This window comes from Pan troglodytes, chromosome 4 (genome assembly GCF_028858775.2).
Source record: "Pan troglodytes isolate AG18354 chromosome 4, NHGRI_mPanTro3-v2.0_pri, whole genome shotgun sequence".
Classification (NCBI taxonomy): domain Eukaryota; kingdom Metazoa; phylum Chordata; class Mammalia; order Primates; family Hominidae; genus Pan; species Pan troglodytes.
The window spans coordinates 41,412,626-41,436,050 of NC_072402.2; the positions used below are offsets into that span (position 1 = coordinate 41,412,626).

A 23,425-nucleotide genomic window follows, 5' to 3' on the forward strand; every position below is an offset into this window, starting at 1 on the left:
AAACGTCCTGGCTTGCCCAACCCGAGTGTCCCTAAACTGTCCAGACTTTTGCCCGTCCATTGCCACTATCTCTCCCCACTCTGGGTGTCCTACCCAAGGCGCTGTCTATGCGTGCCCAGGGCCTGTCCTGCGGATACCCAGCTCGCCCCTTGCAGCCCTTTTTAGAGCATCTCGCGGGCTCTGGCATCACCAAGCGCACAGCCCCGGGCTGCGCTCCCCTAAGGTGGGTCCCTCAGATCCGGGGCTGTCCATTAACCAGGCTGGCCCAAAGAGGCGCAGACACTCGAACCCGGGAAAACTTATTTTATTCTCGGTTCCCGGGGTTGCAGCTGCCAGCGGCTGAGACAGTGCGTCCGCTTTGTCTCTCTGCACTCCCCGCAGCCCCCCTCTCCCGCTTCCTCTCCCGATTAACTCCCCCGACACGCTCTTCTCTAGCTCCTCTCCTCCTCCCACTCCTTCTCCTCCTCTTCCTCCTCCTACACCACGGGCCGCGCTAATGCGCTTCCTCCCTCCCCCGGTGTCGGTCTCTTTGCATACGCGCCCCCTCCCCTCCCCGCCGCGCCACTTATAGCGGGGCGCAAGGCGGCGGGGCGCAGACTGCTCTGGCAGCCGGAGAGGAGGCGGTGCGGCGGTGGCGCTGCGGAGACCCGGTCCAGACGCCTGGCGGCCGCCGGCGCACAAGGCGCTTTCTAGCTCCCTCCCCCGAGCGCACAGCCCGCCTCCTTCCGCGGCGCCTGCAGTGGCAGGCTTGCTCTGCCCTACCGTGACGCGCTCCGGGAGACGCTCTGCGGGTCCTGGACACCGGGTCCGCGGCGTGGGGACGAGAGACGGAGGCGAACGCCAGCGGTAGCCGGTCCGCGAGCCATCGTTCGGGGCGCAGTCCTCTCCCCGGCTGGCCCTCCTTTCTCCGGGGCATTCGCCACCGCTTCCCTGGGCTGAGACGACCGGTTCGTCGCCTCCTTGCCCGTGACCGTCGCTAGAACTCAGTTGTGCGTTGCGGCCAGTCGCCACTGCTGTAAGTTTCCCCCACTGCCCCGGACCTGTTGCAGGCGCTGCGGGCTTCAGGGGCTGCTTCGGCTGCAGGGGTGTGTTCGCGAGGGGTGAGCGTGCTCCGGGCACTCGGGAGCTTCGACTAGAGGGCAAGGGGAGCTCTTCTCGGTGCGGAGATCACGGTGCCCGCCGCTGCCCTCCCACAGCAGGCAGAAGCCGGGCATCGCCGGAGAGGTCGACCGGCCTCCCCTCCGCGGTGCGATGTCCGGGGCGAGCCGCTGGGGAAGCGAGGAGCCGAGCTAAGGATACAGTCAGCCTCTCTCCTCTGCGGAAAGCAGCGCTTTCCTGGGGGTGAATGTCGCGCTGCGTCGCTCCCCGCAGCCTCCAGGGCCGAGCGCGCGGGATCGTTGGCCCACGTTGCATCCTCCCCGGCTTGGAGGAAAGTTGGGGCCATGCACAGACACCTGAGTGCGGGCATGTTCACTGCGGCGGAAATGTCTATAGAGAATGAATGAAAACTGCTTTCTGAAAAACTAGTTTCTTGATCTGTCGTGTTAACATTATTAGTTACAAAGGATAGGAATTGGTGGGCGGGGAGATGAAACACTGAATTTATTCACATGCGGTTTGGTTTCACACAGGCATGGCCAGCTTGTTAAATAGCGTTGCAAGTGTTAATAAAAAGACTCTGGCAAGAAGCTACTTTTGTTAAGATCTTTATAATGTTCTATTGTTACCGGTAATGTAAATGCCCAGAAAAAAGTCTGCCTAGTTTCTCTTTTGATTGGATTGAGATCAGGTTCAAAACCTGGAGAAGGGTGCGGGACGCTAAGCATTGGAGGCAGAGAGCCTGAATTAGGAGCATGAAGTGAACTGAAGTTACTGTAACTGAAGCCCTTTTGATGTTCACAGTAGTAGCAGCCCTTTCTCTGTCTTCTTTGCAGACGTAGGTTAAGTACATGTGTGCATTTTCTTGGCCACTTACTTGGTATGCAAATGTGATTTCTCTGGGGGCTTAAAAATGCTCGAAAGATGATTCATTTTATGTTGAAGGTGTGTTCAGTGACTTGTATACATGGTTTTTGCTGATATTTTGAGGTTTGCACAGTTTTAAACCAGAAAGCAAGTATTTCCTCTTGGGTTTCCAAGTTTACTTTTTATTTTAATCAAACATTGTTGCAAGAATGTTGATTGTGATTTTGACTGTGACGTGCTTTTCCATCTGGATGGTATCCAAGATGACAGGCTAGGCTCTTCCTTCTGGCTTATTGGGCCAACCTGGAACATACAGGAGCATAAACACAGGATGCAGAGAGATGTAGATCCTATATCCTAAGGTCTTCTAAACAAATTGTTTTCTTAGGTGTAAGTCTGGTTGTGAATGTTGTTTTGCACCATCCTGAATTTAATGTTCAAGGAAATGTGTTCTGGGCCTAGCATGATTCCAGCTCAATGTGTAAGCATTTTGGTGCCTGTGCACCTAGTTTCAGGGAGCCTCATTCTTCCTTCACTCAGGGCAGCATTTGCTCTGAGAGAGGCGGCAGCTTCACAAGAGTAAGTAGACAGTCTATTGAGGTTTAGGTTTAAAGTCTTCCTCCAAATACTCCAGATTGAATGTACTAATTAAAATAACAACTACAGTGGTGGAGCATTGAGAATGCTAATGAATGTTTTAACCCTTTGGAAACCTGATGCATTCCCATAGGTTCATATGGTCATTCTCCAAAACACTGGGCATTGGTTAGAATGGAGTAGACAGTAGATGCTTAGCTTGAGGTGGGAGTGAGGCTGGCTCCTCACCATTTTTTATATCTCAAGTCACTGTGGAAATTGCTGGGTGCTTTGTAAAGTCTTCCTAACACTGGAGCTCTAGGACTTTGTTGCTTCCTTTCTTCCACTGAGCCATGTTTACTCATCATAAAAAATTACATTCCAAAAAGGAAAGAAAACTAGTTGCATCACCTAATGGTATGAGATATATGTGTCATGCCCCTGCCTTTGTGGTTTTCTGTGCAGTCTTACAGTGGGGCTCACATCTGGTTGGGGAGGTGCAGATTAGTATTTTAGCCCATGAATCTGTGGCAAATCATTCATTTGCATTTATTAATAATTCTTAGAATATATATTTAAAAATATCTGAATGGTTAAAGGAAACAGAGTTTCAGCGGTGCTTTCGGGACTGGCTGTTATGTGTCTGGAACAGATACTGCAACCAGCCACACAGTTTACCCTCTGGGGATAAACAGCTTCCTTAGGAATCCTTGGACAGGCAGGTTTTTGAGGACTTCATTCCTTTGAAGTAACAGAGGGGTGGTGTAAAAGAAAAGGATGAAGGCATGTGATTCAGTTTTTGAAGATGGGTGACAAGCATTTCCTATGTCTCTACCCTACTGTTTTCTTACTGAAGAAACCCAAAAGATAGCATTGGATTCTACTATAATTTCAATGTAGATACCAAGGAAAGCACTGTAGTCAGCAAATACATTCTGGGGTGGCCCTAAATTAACAACAGCTGGCAAAATACACACACACACACACACACGTATTTTTTGATTTAAATAAAGCAGTGTTTGCATTTTGAACTCCTTCTATGCAGGTGTCAGCATTTGCAGGTAAACAGGAACAGTCCTAGTGATGCACTATTTAATCAAAAGACGGGTGGATCTTTTGTTCTTGCAGCTGGTTTTCCAAGAATTGATATAAAGCAGGAAGAACAGAAAACAGCAGTCATAAGTATGCTACTCAAAATATTCTTCTTTTTATGTGCCAAATCCTCACATTGGAAGCTGTCCCGAGCAAGACAGGTAGTTGGTGATTATGGCCAGAATTTATTCCGTGCTTTGACTAAAGGCTTGCTGATCAATATATGGTTAATGTTGAAATTGGGGTGCTTTTAGGACTCTTCAGTGGTAGAGCTGTCTGGTTAGACATTAATCTTTAAGTTGGGATGCCGAGGTGGGAGGATCAGGTGAGGCCAGGAGTTTGAGACCCAGTCTCTACAAAAAATACAAAAAATTATCTGGGTTTGATGGTGCACACCTTTAGTGCCAGCTACTCGGAAGGCCAAGGCAGGAGGATCACTTAAGTCCAGGAGTTCGAGGCTGCAGTGAACTGTGATTGCACCACTGCACTCAAGCCAGGGTGACAGAGCGAGACTTGGTCTCAAAAATATATATAAAATGAAAGACAGTATCTGTAACATTTAAATAAAGGTCTGATCATTGCAGAAGTTGGCCTTACATTTCCCATTTACTGTATGTGCTGGGAGATTGGATCTTACCAAAGGAATTCTTAATGGAATTAATTATTAGGTGTTTGTTTTACGCATGGCTTTATGTTGCATGGGGCATGAAAGCCAGTGCCCATCCTGGCATTATGAGAGCAGGAGACCTGGCATTTTAAGTGGCCCGCAGTGAATGAGCTGGACTAGGACAGGGAGCTGTGGGAATGAGACTCACTCCTCTTGGCTTTTGCTGACTTATATTCTAAAAGACTTCAGTGGCCTGAAAGTTGGCAATCAGGTTTTCCAAGATGAACCTGCTTTTTATGCAGTGATTTTTTTTTTTTTTAAACAGTGCAGAGTTCAAATAGCTCAACAGTATTAGCAGTGAATATCCTTCCTTCTGGGTAGTTGTCTCTGGCTTTGTCCTGGAATGGCCATACACTATTCTAGAATAGTAGGTGGCATGGTCAACAACAAAGTGTTCTGTTTTTTGCGCAAAACCATTGTTGCTTTCGTTCTGCTGTTCTGAACATCAGGAGCATCATTTTCAATTTATTATTATTATTATTATTTTTAGGAGTGGAAACAAAATGTCAGTCAGTGTGCATGAGAACCGCAAGTCCAGGGCCAGCAGCGGCTCCATTAACATCTATCTGTTTCACAAGTCCTCCTACGCTGACAGCGTCCTCACTCACCTGAATCTTTTACGCCAGCAGCGTCTCTTCACTGACGTCCTTCTCCATGCCGGAAATAGGACCTTCCCTTGCCACCGGGCAGTGCTGGCTGCATGCAGTCGCTACTTTGAGGCCATGTTCAGTGGTGGCCTGAAAGAGAGCCAGGACAGTGAGGTCAACTTTGACAATTCCATCCACCCAGAAGTCTTGGAGCTGCTGCTTGACTATGCGTACTCCTCCCGGGTCATCATCAATGAAGAAAATGCAGAATCGCTCCTGGAAGCTGGTGACATGCTGGAGTTTCAAGACATCCGGGATGCATGTGCAGAGTTCCTGGAAAAGAACCTGCATCCCACCAACTGCCTGGGCATGCTGCTACTGTCTGACGCACACCAGTGCACCAAGCTGTATGAACTATCTTGGAGAATGTGTCTCAGCAACTTCCAAACCATCAGGAAGAATGAAGATTTCCTCCAGCTGCCCCAGGACATGGTAGTGCAACTCTTGTCCAGTGAAGAGCTGGAGACAGAAGATGAAAGGCTTGTGTACGAGTCTGCAATTAACTGGATCAGCTATGACCTGAAGAAGCGCTATTGCTACCTCCCAGAACTGTTGCAGACAGTAAGGCTGGCGCTTCTGCCAGCCATCTATCTCATGGAGAATGTGGCCATGGAGGAACTCATCACCAAGCAGAGAAAGAGTAAGGAAATTGTGGAAGAGGCCATCAGGTGCAAACTGAAAATCCTGCAGAATGACGGTGTGGTAACCAGCCTCTGTGCCCGACCTCGGAAAACCGGCCATGCCCTCTTCCTTCTGGGAGGACAGACTTTCATGTGTGACAAGTTGTATCTGGTAGACCAGAAGGCCAAAGAAATCATTCCCAAGGCTGACATTCCCAGCCCAAGAAAAGAGTTTAGTGCATGTGCGATTGGCTGCAAAGTATACATTACTGGGGGGCGGGGGTCTGAAAATGGGGTCTCGAAAGATGTCTGGGTTTATGATACCCTGCACGAGGAGTGGTCCAAGGCTGCCCCCATGCTGGTGGCCAGGTTTGGCCATGGCTCTGCTGAACTGAAGCACTGCCTGTATGTGGTTGGGGGGCACACGGCCGCAACTGGCTGCCTCCCGGCCTCCCCCTCAGTCTCTCTAAAGCAGGTAGAACATTATGACCCCACAACCAACAAATGGACCATGGTGGCCCCACTCCGAGAAGGCGTTAGCAACGCCGCAGTAGTGAGTGCCAAACTCAAGTTGTTTGCTTTCGGAGGTACCAGTGTCAGTCATGACAAGCTCCCCAAAGTTCAGTGTTACGATCAGTGTGAAAACAGGTGGACTGTACCGGCCACCTGTCCCCAGCCCTGGCGTTACACAGCAGCAGCTGTGCTGGGGAACCAGATTTTTATTATGGGGGGTGATACAGAATTCTCTGCCTGCTCTGCTTATAAATTCAACAGTGAGACTTACCAGTGGACCAAGGTGGGAGATGTGACAGCAAAGCGCATGAGCTGCCATGCTGTGGCCTCCGGAAACAAACTCTACGTGGTTGGAGGATACTTTGGCATTCAGCGATGCAAGACTTTGGACTGCTACGATCCAACATTAGACGTGTGGAACAGCATCACCACTGTCCCATACTCGCTGATTCCTACTGCATTTGTCAGCACCTGGAAACATCTGCCTTCTTAAATGCAGTACATTCTAAAGAGAGTGAGCATGAGGTAAGAAGTTTAGCTATAGATGTAAGTATGCATATAATTAGGCTATTGTGTAAGTTCAGTACATGGGGTGAGATCTGATCCACAGAGACTGTACTGCAGAAGTACTACCGAAGCTGTAAAAATAAGAGAGCTGGTGCCCCTAGAACTTACCCACTTGTGTTGACCACAGCCTCAGCCCCCACCATGGCATTAGACAGTGGTTCTCAGCTTTTACTGAGCCTCAGAATCTCCTGAAGAGCTTTTTATTTATTTGATTATTATTATTATTATTTGAGACAGAGTCTTGCTCTGTCACCCAGGCTAGAGTGCAGTGGCGTGATCTTGGCTCACTGCAAGCTCCGCCTCCCAGGTTCACACCATTCTCCTGCCTCAGCCTCCCGAGTAGCTGGGATACAGGCGCCTGCCACCAGGCCCAGCTAATTTTTTGTATTTTTAGTAGAGGCGGGGTTTCACCATGTTGGCCAGGATGGTCTTGATCTCCTGACCTCATGATCTGCCCGCCTTGGCCTCACAAAGTGCTGGGATTACAGGCATGAGCCACCGCACCCGGCCCTGAAGAGCTTTTTTAAAAACTGCCCATCCCAGAGACTTAGTTTCATTTGGTCTGGGGTGGGCTCCAAGCATCAGTATTTTTAGAAAGTTTCTGGATGATTCCAATGAACAACCAGGTTGAGAACCCCTGACCTCTGTTAAGTATGCCAGCTAATGTTTATTAAGCCCTCACTGTGTGCTTGCAGTGGTGCCACGTGTTTCCCACGGATCATCTCATTCTATCCTCACAACAACCCCATGGGGAATTATTACTAGCTTCATTTTATAGATGAAAAAACCTTCATGCATTACGGAGGCTAAGCTGCCCGAGTTAGCAGAGCTTAGTAAGAGGTGGAGCTGGTTGGGAAGTCAATGCAGGGGGTCTGGCTCTAGGGCATCAGCACTGGAGCACGTGTTGCACTGCCACCGAATAAACTTGAGCTTCACATCCATGACACCAATGTCATCCCAGGTGATACTTCATTTATATTCAAATTTTGCTTCCTCAGACCCTTTGTAGAATGATTAGGGTTTAAAAATGTATTGCTCAAATTCATTCCTAGTTTATTCTCTCCAAAATTATTAGCTTATTTTAAATGTTTTACTTAAAAAGTAGCCCCCTTTAAGGCGTTTATTGCCTTTAAAGATAAATCTATATCTGTCTTTGTAAAAGGTTGCATGTACATAGCAGAAATTTGTGCAGATAACACGGAGCCACCTAAACTTCCCAAACTATGGCCTTTCAGAGTTAATCAGTCAGGCCGACCCTATTGTCAAGGCTAACAAAAGTTGTGTTTCTGCGTCATATATCTGAGTACATAATAGTTGTCTGTGTATTTAAGAGTATAGAATACTCTTGGCTCAAATAATTAATAGGCCTACACAGTTCAGAGTTCGCAAAGCTCACGGCTGCTTTGCTGCTAAGCATTCTTAGGATTGGCCCCAGGAATCGCTTAGGCATGTGTAAGTATAGCCCAGCGCACACAGGATGTGTTGACTTGTTTTGGTGATTCATGGGCTTATTACTAATAATAAGAGAAGAAAGTAACTGCTTTGGAGGAACTACAATGAAAACAAACTCATTTACTTGGGAACTTTTGGCTCTGTTTTCCCTAGTATGTTTCACACCTTTGAAGGGGACTTCAAAGGGAGAAAAGGAGATCTAGGCCTAGTGGCAAGCTAAGCACAGAGGGGTTTCATCTCATTGGTCTTTTCTTTCCCCGTCCCTTACAGCTCATTTAGAAACATCATTAAACTTGGCCTCACTCTCACATTTCAGCTTGCTATTTTATTTTCTTTTTGAGACACAGTCTTATTCTATTTCCCAGGCTGGGGTGCAATGGCGCTATCTCAGCTCGCTGCAACCTCCGCCTCCTGGGTTCAAGCGATTCTCCTGCCTCAGCCTTCCCAGTAGCTGGGATTACAGTGCCCGCCACCACGTCCGGCTTTTTTGTATTTTTAGTAGAGATGGGGTTTCACCATGTTGGTAAAGCTGGTCTTGAACTCCTGACCTCAAGTGATCCACCCACCTCAGCCTCCCAAAGTGCTGGGATTACAGGCGTGAGCCACCGCACTTGGCCTCCAGCTTGCTATTTTTTTTACTTCTTCAGTTATCTCTTCCAGCCTTCGTACAGTTATCAGAGTTCTGAGTTATGTCATGCTTTCCTGGAATGAAACTCCTTCAAAACAGCAGGAACAATCAGACACCTCCTCTGGGGAGCAACTGGGCTAATAGTGTCTCACACCAAACTGGTTTTTTGTAGCCTTGCTGGCATCTCAGTAATCTTGAATAAACAAATGCTCTGAAAGTGGTTATTTCATTTGAGATATGAATGCATGACTCACCTCTAAAGCAGGTTTAAAGAACCTCCTAGGCGAAAGCATCAATTAACAGCACACTTAGTTGGGTGTTAGTCCAGAACTGACTATATTTGCACAGAAGAGCCATAAAAATTGCTACCAGGGTGGTGGTACATAAAAAATGACAATGGGCAGGCTGGCTGGAATCCTTGGAACAAGGTAAGGAAATTGAGGCAGAAAGAGGAGAGAAGCCACATGTGTATTCTGGCCCTAGTTTTAAGTTCTAGACCTTCCTGAGTTTTAGGTTGCTTCTCTGTCAAATGAGTGGTTTGATCTATAATCCCCTGTGATCTGTCCCAACTCAGACTTGGGTCAATTGATAGGGGAGTTAAAAGAGGCGAAAATACCTAGCCCAGTGCTTGACATGTAGTAACTTACTGTGAGATAATGGCAGTGGAATTAGCTTTCTGTATGGTAGGAAAATGAGGTTTCTTTGACTATTATCTGCTTGTTATCTTTAGACTTCATTTTTGGTTCCTCCTTTTTCAGCCCAGAGTGAACATGTTGGCAAACACTTGACTTCACCCTACCCTGGGTGTTTGAACTGAATCATACCCTTCCGGTCGCTGGGAAACAGAGCAAGTAAAGTGTTAAGTTATATGTGAAATAACATCCTCTTCACCCTTGGCGCTACCAGTGAGAGAGTCAAGCACATGAAAACTAAATTTGACAGGGCCAAGTTTGCTGCTTTTAAAGGGCAGCGTAAGCGCCTGATCAAAGCCACTCTTTGAATTTCCAACAGGGAGAATGTTGGTTAAAATTTCTAAAGTTTACTACACAAGATAGTGCTAAAACATTGAAGAGGGGGTTGGAGTGCCTTAAAGTGCTGGATAGGTAGGTCTCAGTCCCAAACTGCAAATTCCTCTGCCCTCCAAATGTAGGTGCTAACTGAATTAATACAGTGTTTAACAGAAAGTTTCCCTAGGTCTTAAAGCTCATCCACCTAGGAGGTTTTATCTGCCTCCTGCTGCTCTGTCAGTGGGTGGGAAGGGCAGAAAGGAAATTACTTTGATTATCCTCTGTTTTCATGGTGCCGTGTGGCCTCAACCTAACTTAGGCTTTGATTTGCTTTGTTTCTTCTCTAGATTTTGTTGTTGTTGTTGTTGTTGTGTGTCCTTTTTTTTTATTATTATTGTTCCTGTTTGAATATGCAATTTTTGGGGGGGAGGGTGTGTGTATTCCTTTTTTCCTGTTTGAATATGCATTGTCTTGAAATTTTATATTATTATAAGATACATTCTTTTGGCCTAATGTTGACATATAGGTTACAAGGAGGTGGAGGTGGGGCAATGACACCGTAGTCTAAGGAATGCCTTGAAAGCTTGAATCACTGTTAGGAAACAGCCAAAAGAAACAACTCATGAAATGAATCAGGCTTCTGAACACACAAAAGCAAAGAATTCAGTGCAAGTCATGAGTGGCTCCTCCAGAATTCCCTTTGTCTGTACTTAGACTTACAGCAATAGGGATACGAAAGCCCTCTGCACAATTTCCCCAGATGAAATGAGAAATAAATAAATGGGAAGAGTAAGCAGTGTGAGGAAATGCAAGCTCTATGAAATGTGCAGGCTTTGTGGTTACGGCACTTTGAATTGATATTCGCACTTGATGTACGTAGATTCTGTAGCACTGGCATGCTGTAGCTGCTGGCACCTACGTGTGGACTGACGAACTTTGAGAATAAACTCCAACCTTGGGCTGTTGAGGCCTGATACATTGTCATGTGAAAGGAAGCGAGACTGATTTCTGCCATGATGGATAACAGAGATGCATTTAAATAAGAGGATTAGTATGTCTGCCTCCTAGATGGTAAAGTTAATTTGGAATCTTTCATGGTACATGGGCCAAGGAGGGTTTGCACAGGAATCTCCCTTCTTTTCACCCCTTAGTGATCACTTTACAGTCGCTCTGTTTAACCACAGAAAGAAATTTTATGAATGTTGGAAGCAGAAGATGGCAACTCCTAATAGCATCTAGACATATAGGTTTGGATTTGAACGTGTGTATGCTTAGGAAAGAAGTGAAGGTCCTTCTTTAGACACCACTGTTTTTGTCAGGCCAGCCATCTGCATGGATGTGTACGTGCACACGTGTGTGCATTTAAGGCAAGTACTTTAAATATCTTTGCACAGTTCCTACTGAACATGTAAGACCTTTGGAAGCAATATTGTCCAGCTCCATACCAAGTTTAATTTTAAAAAAAATTTTGTGGCTAATAAGAAAAATCTTAAAACTATGGCATCACACAAATCCTTCATGCTTTTTTGTTTTGTTTTGTTTTTCTTTTCCTTCTATTTCAGCTCACGCCATCACTCGATGAGATAATATGAGATTTCTACTTCGGAGAGGCCAAGTCTAATGAAGAGAAAAAAAGGAAAAGAAGTTGCAAGACTCGAATAAAATCTGCTGCACCTTGTAAATGCTCTAACTGGACATGAAGGAAAGGGGCGAGGGAGGGGGGTGGGATTTTTGGTGCAAGTAGCACATGGTTTAAATATGAATGAACAAACCTGTGATCTAGTCCTTGTCTTGTAATTGTGGATTAATGTCAATGTTAATCAGCCCCTCAAAGGGAGAGAAAAGCTGGACCTTTTCCCTTGCTGTACCATATTCAGCATTTGATTTCCATGGGCCCCACCATTTATGTGTAAAATTTGAAATGGTTGTCACCTCTCTGAGGAGAGAGCTTGAAGCCTCCACACCAGCTGCTGCTGGAGATTCAAAGCCCAACTGTGGGTCCAAGAGGGAAGCTGGCTGGGCTGGCTGAAGAATGAAGACCACTGGACTCTCCGTTAATCTCTAAGGGGTCTGCTCCCCAGGAACGTTTCTGAACAATGGGGACTTTGTTGGTAGCCATTTGGTAGATGTTCTTTTCTATTTATAAGTGACTTTAAACTTTCCCTTGGCTGTTAAGAAGTTTGTTATAGATTTAGCTATTTATTGTTCGATGCCTGCATGCTGAAACAATGCCTACAGCTGTCTTCACATGTATGGACGTGTGTGAATGGTTGTACGTTTTGCACATTTTGTGGCTGTTGAGATGTGCTTTGCTGCACAAACATGAAAATTTTTGAGTTACAATTTGGAGCATAACTGGAGGGTGGGTTGGGGGAGGGGTGGATTTTTAAAATGTCAAGACAGGGAAGGATGACAAAATGGAAATTTAAATGACGTCCTAGAGGTAGAGAAACCGTGGAGATCACTTTTCTCAGACTCACCAACTTTTAATGGGATTTCATGGGGTTTGGTTGTGCTGATGGGGTAAGGGGAGGCTGCTTTCTGCCCTTCTCCCCACTCCCATCTGATTTACCTAATTCAGTCTCAGCTGCTGAAATTTGGAAAGGACCAAACTGCTTTACAGTTTTTTTCTTTGTGTAGTATCTTGAAATCCTGGAAAATCCTATGGAATAGTTCTGTATATAGGGCACAAGTAAAGGCATTGTCCAAAGTTTATTTATTTATTTATTACCCTAAGAATGCTTTGCCATAACCACATTTAATGGGAAAAACGGCAGTATCACAGATGTAAATTAACTCACCAGATTTACTGGGCCTGAACTCATTCTCTTCTTGCTATATGATTTAGCAAGTTCTAGAAGGTCTCCAAGACAATAATTACATTGGCACAATGTATACTTCAGTGCTCACCCTTAGGCAAATCTCTTTTTAAAAAACTCTTTGGTGCACAAGTAACACATTTGGCCACAAACCACCAAAGAATTGTAGGCAGTGGCCCCTATTGAGAAGTTTTCCGGTAGACTTGGAAATCAGTTGTGAATACATTCTTTGCTAGTTGGAGTGCTTGTTTACTAAGCATGTGCCGTCGTAGGTATTAGTGCTAGTCTCAAATAGGTGCTTCCCCTGAGGTGCGGGGGAAGACCAAAGTTTGCAACTCGAACTGCTTTCGTCCATGTTTCTCACATTGCTGTATTTTAGAAAATAGGGGTTAAGACTGATAACAACCTTTTACATTGTGACTGTGTTTGCATTGTCTAATGACAGATAAATCCTTAACATTTCTCTCCACCTTAGTACTTTAGACTAATTGTGTTTGTCCGTCCATGCCATGAATGAATGGGCTGTAGTTGGGCCTAAATAAATGAGCTGTTGGAAGAAAAGAATCACAGTACTTTCCAGCAGTCAGTCCCTGGTTCCTAGATGTGTTCTAAGCAATGCAAATGTCTAATTGTCCCCCAGTGGGCATAGTCAGTGTCGTTTATATTGTAGCAGTTACAGCTCTGTAGTTTATGATGCAAATCTGCCAAGAGAGATGTATGTGTCACTGCATGGCTTCTGAAAGCAGGATGAATTTTCTGCAGCTGTTTCAAAGTTGGGGTCTGTCCTTGAATCCTCTATTAATTACTGTGTGTGAGCCAAAGGGAGCTGTGGTAAGGGTTGGGCCCCCAGCCTGTAGGGAACTTTCTGGACTCCCACTCTTTGAATCGATACAGGCATTTGGTCTCACTACTTGACCATTCTCACCCTGTGAAACGTCCCACACTTTGAAGCAAATACAATTCACAGCACAGTACACACAAAAACCTTGGCATAAGACAGAGAAGGTTCTTCTTATTTTGTGGGCTGGTTGCTGTAGAAACACATAACAAAGGGCAGCCCTCCACTTCTGGTATAATTGTGTAGCCCCTTTTCTTTGGGCTTGACACCTGTCTTGAATAAGAGTGATTAGAGCTGCATAATGCCCCTCTCTTGGCTATTGACCATGTGGTTCACGTACAAAACTCTGTATAAGTTGAAGGAAAATGTTCATGTTCATATGTACTTGTTTGCTATGACTACATTTTGAGGTTTTGTAAAACTGTTATTTTTTTTTTTCACAATGTGAAACTGAAGGTCAATAAATTATTAGAGATTTTCTCTTCATTATGTGTGTGGGTCTTTATTTGAATAAGACACAATTTGAGGCATTGTAAACTTGTGCTTTTTCTCGTTTATCCAAAGAAGGATCATTTCAGATATTCCGAACGTGTTTTATTTCACCATTTAGTGATATTTACAAAGGTAATTTCGCATATTAAATAAAACTTCCTGACCATTAGAGTATCTCTTTAAGCAAGACAAAATTCCTCATTTATGGGTTATTCACAGCTGGGAATATAACAAGTCACACACCATGCGATATTAAGACAGCATACTTTATATTGGAATGAATTTAGTTTTTTGAAATCCTCACGTGGGTTATATTTTGACAGAAAGCTGTTAGAGAAGGAGCTGGAGTTCAATCCTCTTTTCATCTGCTGACATCTGCTTTAGAAATCATTTAAAGTGGAAATATATGCATATTATTTCTGTACTGCCACAGAAAAGCACAAGTTTAACCCCTCAGGGATACTTAGTTTGTTCCAAGCTGATGGCTGTCCTAGCTGGCTCTGCATAAGGCCAGTTGAAGCCTCCTGCCCCTACCTCATGATGGCTTCATGTCACACTGAGATGCTCCTTTATCACTTGGGTTGGAACCCTTATTGTTTCAGTGTGCAGAGCAAGGTTGGGCATAACCTTTTCTGGGTAGAAAATAAATATTACCTAATTGGGAACTCTAGGAGAGCTCACAAGTAGGCATAATGCAATTACAGCCTTTGGACTTTGACCAAGATGCCAGAGCAGATGCCTTGGGTTTGACAGGAGGATCATTCGGTTCTGTGCTGTGTGAGGCTGGTCTAGAGCCAAGCCTTTGGGGACCAGTGTCAGCCTTCAGATTCCAAGTGCATGATGCTGAAGACCCGTGGAAACCCTGTTGATGACACCATATGGATGACACCAAATGACAGGGAAGAACGGCGGGTTAGTTAGGAGTTGACGGATGGGATTTAGACTCAGGAAAAAGTCTTGATGTTAATCCCTAGAGGGGTTGAGAATGGTTCCTGTAGAAATGATTGTGAGCAGATCTTTCATTCTCTGGAGTTGTTTCTCTTTATCATCTCAGTCGGAACATGTAGACAGATTAAAAAGATACTTCAAATTCTTAATTTTCATTCATTTGGAAATTTCATTTCATTTAGATAGATCACACCAAACAGTAGCTATGGTAATAAAAATCTGGCCACAGTAGGCAAACGGGTTGGAGGTCGGCAGTCCAGGGCCGGGACAGCACCCCCATGAGGCCATCAGGCCTCATGCTTGCAGGATGGCAGCTGCATCTCATGGCATCTCATCTGCTTTCCAGGCAGCAAAAGTGGGGCAGACAAAGGGGAAAGGGCTCAGGCCAGAGGACATTCTCCCTTTTACTTTGAATAGTAATAGTTTACCCAAAAGGCTCACCGGGAGACTTACACTTACCTCTCAGTGGCCAGAACTGGGACATGTGAACTTCCCAAGATATAAGAGAGCTTGGGGAGGGCAGTACTTTTATCTGGCACACTGCCACCCCACAGCAATGTGATTTAATTAGTAAGGAACAAAGGGAGAGCAGACGTTGGAGGGGGAAATACACAGATTATTCTCTGCAGTTGGTAGGCTTATCTACTACAGCAATGGTTCCCAGCCTTTTTGGCACCAGGAACTGGTGTTGTGGAAGACAGCTTTTCCATGGATGGGGACTGGGCCTGGAGGCGGCAGGGATGTTTTTGGGATAAAACTGTTTCACCTCAGATCATCAGGCATCAGATCAATCTTGTCCAACCTGTGGCCCAGGATGACTTTGAATGCAGCCCAACACAAATTCATAAACTTAAATTATTTGTGATTTTTTTTTAGCTCATTAGCTATTATTAGTGTCTTTTATGTGTGGCCCAAGACAATTCTTCTTCTAATGTGGCCCAGGGAAACCAAAAGATTGGACATTCCTACACTAGATTTTCATAAGGAGTACAAAATCTAGATCCCTCACATCTGCTGTTCACAATAGGGTTCCAGCTCCTATGAGAATCTACTGCCCCCTCTTCCCCGGCTCCGCTGATCTGACAGGAGGCGGAGCTCAGGCAGTAATGCTCACTAGCCAAAGGCTCACCTCCTGCTGTGCCGCCCACTTCCTAACAGACCACGGGCACTGGGCCATGGCCCAGGGGCTAAGGACCCCTGTACTACAGGGAATCATCAAAGAGTCATTGTAAACTATAGCCCCATTCATTAAGTGATGAGCTGAGATTGTGCTAAGGACCTGCTTTACGGTCATCTCATTTAATCCTCATGACAAATTGAGGTAAATATCGCGAGATTTCTTAACGTCTCTGAGCCATAGATACTCGATCTGCAAAATAAGCGTGACTAACATTCTTTCTAATAGAAAAATTTAATAATATAAGAAATTTAAGAGTAAATACCAGGCTCAGTGCCTGGCACATAGTAGGTCCTCAGTAATTTTTAGTTGCCATTTTGAAACATTATGGGGAGAGATACATACATAAAAATCTGAGTGCTTATTCTATGCCAGGGACTGCGTTAAGGGTTTGCAAGCCTCTCACCTTGCTCATCCCCCCGGCAACCCTGTGAGAGCAGGTGCTATTATTACTCTCATTTTGGAGATGAAGAAACAGGTCTTGAGAGATTATATAACTTGCCCAAGGGAGTGGTGGAGGTGGATTTCAAGGCACACTCTGACCTGCTCCTCCAGGTCCAGGAATGTAGAGGAAGGTGATTCACAGGGCTGAGCCTGACTGTGAGAAACCCAGGGCTGCCCTGCATTCCATCGTGCCTGGAACACACGACTCTGTAAGGTGGTCCGAGGAGACCTGCCGCTGGTGAGCCTTGCCCTGGACATGAGGACTGAAGAAGCCAATGGAAAGAGTTGATTGAGACTCAGAATGTTCCTTGACAGCCAGTTTCAGAAGATAAGTTGTAGAGAATTTAAAAATGAACGGGGGCTCCTGGGTGGTTGTTACACTTGATCATTCATTGAGCTGTACACGGATGCTTTTTGTGCTATTCTGTTTGTAAAATGTTTATTGACTAAATGATTGAATATACCCATGGATAATGGCCAGACCGTGTATAAAAATGGAACTCTGACCCACAATCTGCAGCAACCAGCCCAGGAAACCAACACATTGTCTATGGTGATCAGCCCAGGAAGCCAGCCTGCTCTCCATAAGTCAGACCTGTAGGAAGTTAGACCACTATCTCTGGCAACTGGTTTAGAAAGCCAGATCATAGTGCCTGTATGATTCACAGTCAGCCCCAAATGGCCAGGATTTGACCAATAACTGACTACTTCCCTGATTTTTGTCCTTGCTTCTAACTAAGGACCAGCCAGAGAAAGCCAAATATGCACCCCTACTCAGACACCACAGGATGCCCACTTCTGGTTGGCCCACTTCTGGTTGGCCCACTTGCAGCTTCCCCATGCCAACGGCCTCCAATCAAACCTGAAGACATCCCTTTTTTCCCCACAATGAAACTTTCCCTTTTCTCTGTCTTCCTTTGAGTCTCTGCCAAAATGCAAGTGACAGTGGCTGACTCCCTTGCTATATAGCAAGCTCTGAATAAATAGCCTTTGCTTGTTCACATTTGGCTGGTCATTGTTTATTTCCACAGACAAATGTTTGCTCGATAAAATAATTAAATGTTTCAATAAAAAGTTTCACAAAAATGAAGTGGGGACCAACATTGTGGATTCTAGGCAAGCTGGGTTTTCAGAAGGTTGCTGTTATCCTCCTGACTGTCTGAGTAAATAAAATGTACACAGTGCATATAGCACGAGAAAAATGGATTTTGAGTTAATGGGGTTGAGATTAGGGAGTCTGGTTTGCAAAAGGAGAACAGTTGCTTTGTTTGGGACTATTTTGAATAAAGTGAGAACACTTAAATAAGTTTTACAGCCATATTCATGGTGCACATGAATGTATGAATAAAAGCAAAAACTTAGCAGTTAATTCCTGGTCTTGCCTGTCACAAATCTTAAGTGCTTTGCCTGTCTGACACATACTCAGACTAAGCCATCTGTCCTGCATTTGAATTTAATCGTAGACAATGAATTTTAAAGCTCTGTTATATGTCAGACATTGGACAACTAGGTGCAAGACCTAACTTTCAGAGGGAAAAAAATGTATATTGAGGCATGACGATGAATTAAAAGCAATTTGACTAAGTAAATTATAAATCTACCATAATCTTGTCCAGCTCTGCTTACAGCCCAGCTCGCTTTGTGAGTCCTGGGGAAACCAAATGAGACAAAGTTTCTGTCTTTCTCTCTCTGGTCCTGTTTCCTTGGCAACCATAATCTTTATCTCTGCAAAGATGGGGGACTGCAGCAAGAAAAGGCAGTTGGAATTTCAGCAAAGACTCTCACTAACCTTTTTCTTGTGTTATCAGATGATTTGTTTTGTTATGAAAAGTTATTTTACACCCGCTTTTTAGATAACGTGGAGAGTGTTTATTGGATATTCTAGAAAGGCTGTGAGGATTTTTTTGTCCATGAGATATGCTAATATTGTATCCACAAAGAAGATGAAATCAGCCCTTTGGTAGACACAAACTAGGCACCTGCAAAGTGGGAACTAAAATCTCTCTCTCTCTCTCTGTCTCTCTGAGGCTCTAAAGAACACATATGAAAGCTTTAAATTGCAAATACACCTGCCCCACTCACCCACCCACATACATTCTGGCCAAGGCATTGCTGCCAGAAGAACCATTTGCAGAGAACAAATTTTGTAATTTTGAAATAATTTCTATACTCTGAGGAGAAGTGTGGGGAAGGGCAACCCACCCCTACAGAGAAGGAAAGGAGAAAGGAAAAGCAGAAGACAACCTTGCCGGAATGTTTCTGGTAGTGGTGGCCTCTTCACAGCCCTTTCTGGTACTTCCAGAGGGTCCACCTATTCAAGAGATGGGGGGGCCAATCAGCAGCCTTTTTCAAAACGGGAATACCTAAACTGCATTTTGAGGGCTGTTAGTCATTCACGCATTCGTATGAATCAGGTCCATCTGAGGGGTGGGTGGGGGGTTGGGAGTGGGGCTCAGACCTAGGGGAATCCCAGGAATTAGGAGGCTTGGAGGTGTGGGAGAAGAATGAGAAAGGCAAATTTTTACTTCAAAGTGTTATGGTTAGAGAGGGGAAGAAATGAATAGGCAGAGCACAGAGGATTTTTAGGGCAGTGAAACTATTCTTACGATACTATAATGAGTAATGCCTGCCATTAAACATTTGTCAAAACCCATAGAATGTGCAACACCAAGACTGAACCCTAATTAAATTGCAGACTTTGGGTGATAATGATGTGTCAGTAGGAGCCTAAGAAATGCAGGTTGTAACAAATGTACCACTCTGGGCTGGGATGTTGATAGGAGAGGGAGGTTGTGCCTGTCTGGAGCTTCGAGGTATTTGGGAACTCTGCACTTTTTGCTCAATTTTGCTGTGAACCTAAAACTACTCTTAAAAATTAAAGCCTATAATGCTCTCCTCTCCCCAAAACACCCTACAAAAACGTTAGAAACAAAAGGAGTCTTTTAGGGTTGTCAGATAAATTGTTTAATAAAGCATAGAGTATATTTTTTTTAATGTTACCTTGAATGAACATCAGGTACTGGAAAGAAAGAAAACTCTTTCTCTCTGCAATATTGTCAAATATACATTTGGTCCCCTTCTTACAAACAGCTCCTAAAATCCTTGGAATTGCCCGAGCGATGGGTGTCTTTTGTATGCTAATAAGATGACCTGGGGTGGGGGGGGCCCTAGTTAGCTTCAAGGTGAGAGCTGCATAGGCATGATTAGAGGACTGAGATTTTTAGCTCCTCCAACTGTGTGGGATGCCAGGACTGAAAGTTACGTTGATCACCAATGATTAAGGATGTAATCAATCATGCTTATGTAATGAAGCTTCCATAAAAACCCAAAAAGGGCTGGGCTTGAGAGCTTCTGGATAGCTGACCACATGGAGGTTTCTGGAGGGTGATGCATCCAGGGAGGGGATGGAAGCTCCTTGTCTCTTCCCATATATCTCACCCTATGCTTCTCTTCATCTGTATCCTTCCTACTGTACTTACAATAAACCAGTAAACATAAGTAAAGTGTTTCTGTGTTCTGTGGGCAGCTGTAAGTAACAAAGTACCAAACTCAATTAGGAAGCTGTGGGAACCCTGTTTTCCAGTCAGTTGGACAGTGGTGACAGGCATCTGAAGCAAGGGCAGTCTTGTGGGACCACACGCTCAGCCTTTGGGATCTGACACTATTGGTATGGACAGGAGACAGAAATACTGGGTGGAAGAGGGCAGTTCCCCGACAAAGGCCCCACCCTGAAGCCTGGAAACCCGTGGCCCTAAATGAAAGCAGGCATTCCTCTTTTTGCGCCGAAATGTTGCCTTTTGGCCTGCCACACCCCCCTATCCTGTACCCATATACACTCCAAATCCCAGGCTCCACAAACACATGAGCAGATGAACAGAAGAGCAGAGGAGCAGAAGAGCAGCATGGCAGAGAAGGAGAGAAGAGAAGGAACGCCTGAATGTCGAGAGGAGATTGGCTGGGGACAGTTGGAGAGGAGATCAGCCACAGGATGGCCGAATTCCAGGGGAAGATCATCTTCCTACTCCATCCTCTTTCCAGCTCCCCATCCATCCCGCTGAGAGCCAACTCCATCACTCACTAAAATCCCCCGCATTTAACATCCTTCAATTTGTCCATGTGACCGGATTCTTCCTGGACACCAGACAAGATCCCAGCTACCAACAGGGCACTGAGCTAGTTAACACTTAAGCTGTCTGTGGATGGCAGAACTAAAAGAGCACTGTAGCATGCCCACTAGGGCTTTGGGAGTTGCAGGCTCTCACCTCCAGATGCTACTTTGGGGCTGGAGCCCAAAAGCACTTGCCCCAGCTCCTGCACCTGCCCATCTGCATGCTACCCCTCCTTTAAGGGATTTGAGCACTTGGCGGCCTGCTGAACAGATGAGCCATACCCCTGTCGCACATCCTGCTGGGGGCGGTGGGGGTAGTTGGGGGGCAGGGGGAGTGGTCAGGCAACTCACCTGTCTCACTATCTCCATGTAGCTTGTGTCAGATTGAATTGTATTAGTGGACATCCCACTGGTGTCTGCTGCAGAATCTGCAGAATTGCTTGGTTGATGTGTGGGAACCCCCACCCCTACTCCACATCTCGTGTTGAAAGTATTGAGTGACTGAGTTAGCATGGGAAAAAGCCCATTCAGTTTTTTTTTGCTGTCTCTAACATTTTCATTCCTGCATTCCTTGTTCCAGGACCCAGAATCAGGCCAGCACCAGTGGAAACTCAGAGAATGGAGTCCTGAAGGCTGACCCAGAACCCAGCTACCAATTATAACATCACTTCTAGGAGGATATGAGTCCCACATTCTCAGCAACCAACTCACAACTCACTAATAAGTTAATGCTAGTCTGTATTTTGGCAAATACCTATCCATAGATATCTGCACTCTCAGTATAAATACTGAATCAGAAATTTTTATTTCTGTAATATTTTACTTCTTAGAATACTTAGTGTTCAAAATTTAATTACTGCAGTATATTTTTATTTTCCTTTTCAGGTGTTTCCTTGGGGCAGAAAGTTAAATGTCCATATGACTAGAAATTTATTTCTTCATTCATTTATTTCTGGGGAAAAAAACAACCATGAAAACGGTAATAATCACTGACAGAAATGTGGAAATGTTCAAAGAGATAAACCAAACCATTTGGGAAGAACAATGGCCTTTTCAAAGAGTTCCACTAGAGCTGATTGGAGATAGCTGGAGGGAGACAGAGCCTTCCTCTTGCATGGCAGTAGGTTGGCCTTGCTGGCCTGGGCTAGGGCAGGGTTCCTGGAACTTCCTGTGAAGAGGCAGCCTTGGGACCCCTGGGGTAGAGAACGCATGGGGTGGGGCGCAAAGGCACGATGAGGTTGTGTAGATGCTGCTGGGTGCCCTTTGAACCCAGCAAACTGGAGAGAAGGCTGTGAGGAGGAGGAGTCTAGGGCAGTGACTGCTGGCATAACCTCTGGAATGGCACTCACAGGTTCTCCTGCTTTCCAAGAAACAGGACCAAAGGCAGAGAACCCTGGAGTCCCAAGGTCCCTGGGTGGGCACTGCTTGTGGTTGGTCATATAACATTCAGTGAGTTACAGAAGGCTGGGTGGTGAGCTGTCATTAGCAGATGTCTTCCTACCTCTGAGAACAAGGGATAGGCATGACTCCTCCCTTTGTCTCTAAGGATGCTGGTACATGCTGTGTCAGAACCAGAGGGGAGAGGAGCTGTCTTGGAAGGGGCTGCTGGAATTGCACCTGGACACCAGGGGCCAGGCATTAGCCCTCCAAGAGGAGCAGAAAGAAGGGGAGACAGAGAGAGGAGACCACCTGTCCATCTTCCTCTCTCCAGGCTTAGCCTACATACACAAACTCTAAGTCACAGGGGGGCCTAGAAAGATAGCAGAGTCTACAATGGGCATAGCATTAGTCTCTGTGAACTATGGTTACTGGGTAGAACCTACAAGAAAAGCAAAGTAAGACAGGTAAAGGAGAGGAGCAGCTTGTGCCCAGCACAGGATCCCCACTACCCACTACCAAATGGGAAACATCAGGGTTTAGAGAAAATGTTTTCTTGTTTTTTTTTTTTTTGAGACAGAGTCTCACTTTGTTACCCAGGCTGGAGTGCAGCAGTGCGATAGCAGTTCACTGCAGCCTCAATCTGCCCAGCTCAAGCAATCCTCCCACCTCAGCCTCCCTATTAGCTGGGGCTATGGTAGTCACCACATCCAGCTAATTTGTGTGTGTGTGTGTGTGTGTGTGGTTTTTTTTTTTTTTTGGTAGAGATGGTGGTTTCCCTATGTTGCCCAGGCTGGTCTCGAACTCCTGGGCTCAAGCGATCCACTGCCTCAGCCCCACAAAGTGCTGGGATTACAGGCGTGAACCACCACACCCAGTTTAGAGAAATGTTTGCTTTGGTTTACTTTGCTTTCCTTCACTGGAGTCTGGCCTGGGTTGTGATCTGGAAGTGCTCCCTACCTTCTCTGGCTCTCCCCGCTTCATTTCTTCACTAGAGTTTCTCCCTATAAATCTATTGCTCACTGAATCCTGCCTTGACATCTGCTTCTTGGAGGACTCAAACTAAATCAGGGGGGTTACAACTGCAGACAAGGATTGAAATCATTCCTACCTATCACTCATCCTTATGGCCCTGTGGTTTCCTGTGTGGGCAGGGCAGGTATAGGGGCAGGTGAGGGGAAGACTTTAGAGGGGACGAGATTGCCCCAGTGACCCATCTTTGAGCAGCTCACTTCCAGAGGGATTCTTTCTTCCCTTTCTTTTTTATATTTGGGGAGATGACTAAATGGTTTTGAAAACGTCTCAGTGTTTGGCACAATCTGCCTGAGCATAGTGATACGACTGCTCTGTTCACAACTACGCTGCAATTTTAGACAAAATTTTCAGAGCATCTCAGCACCTAACAACACATAAAAACTTGGTGGTAATTTCAAGATACGTAACATCTGCTTATTTCATTTTGTTACAAGTCACCTGGGCAAAAACTCT

The 23,425-nt window shown here is 45.4% G+C and overlaps 1 protein-coding gene across 1 annotated transcript; it reads left to right on the top strand.

Moving 5' to 3' along the window:
- Window positions 1-560: 560 nt before the first annotated feature.
- Window positions 561-13,877, top strand: ENC1 (ectodermal-neural cortex 1). Its single transcript, XM_003310676.6, has 3 exons — window positions 561-1,015; window positions 4,791-6,605; window positions 11,297-13,877. Exon 2 carries the CDS (start codon window positions 4,804-4,806, stop codon window positions 6,571-6,573), a length of 1,770 nt encoding a protein of 589 aa, XP_003310724.1. The 5' UTR covers window positions 561-1,015; window positions 4,791-4,803; the 3' UTR covers window positions 6,574-6,605; window positions 11,297-13,877.
- Window positions 13,878-23,425: the final 9,548 nt, after the last annotated feature.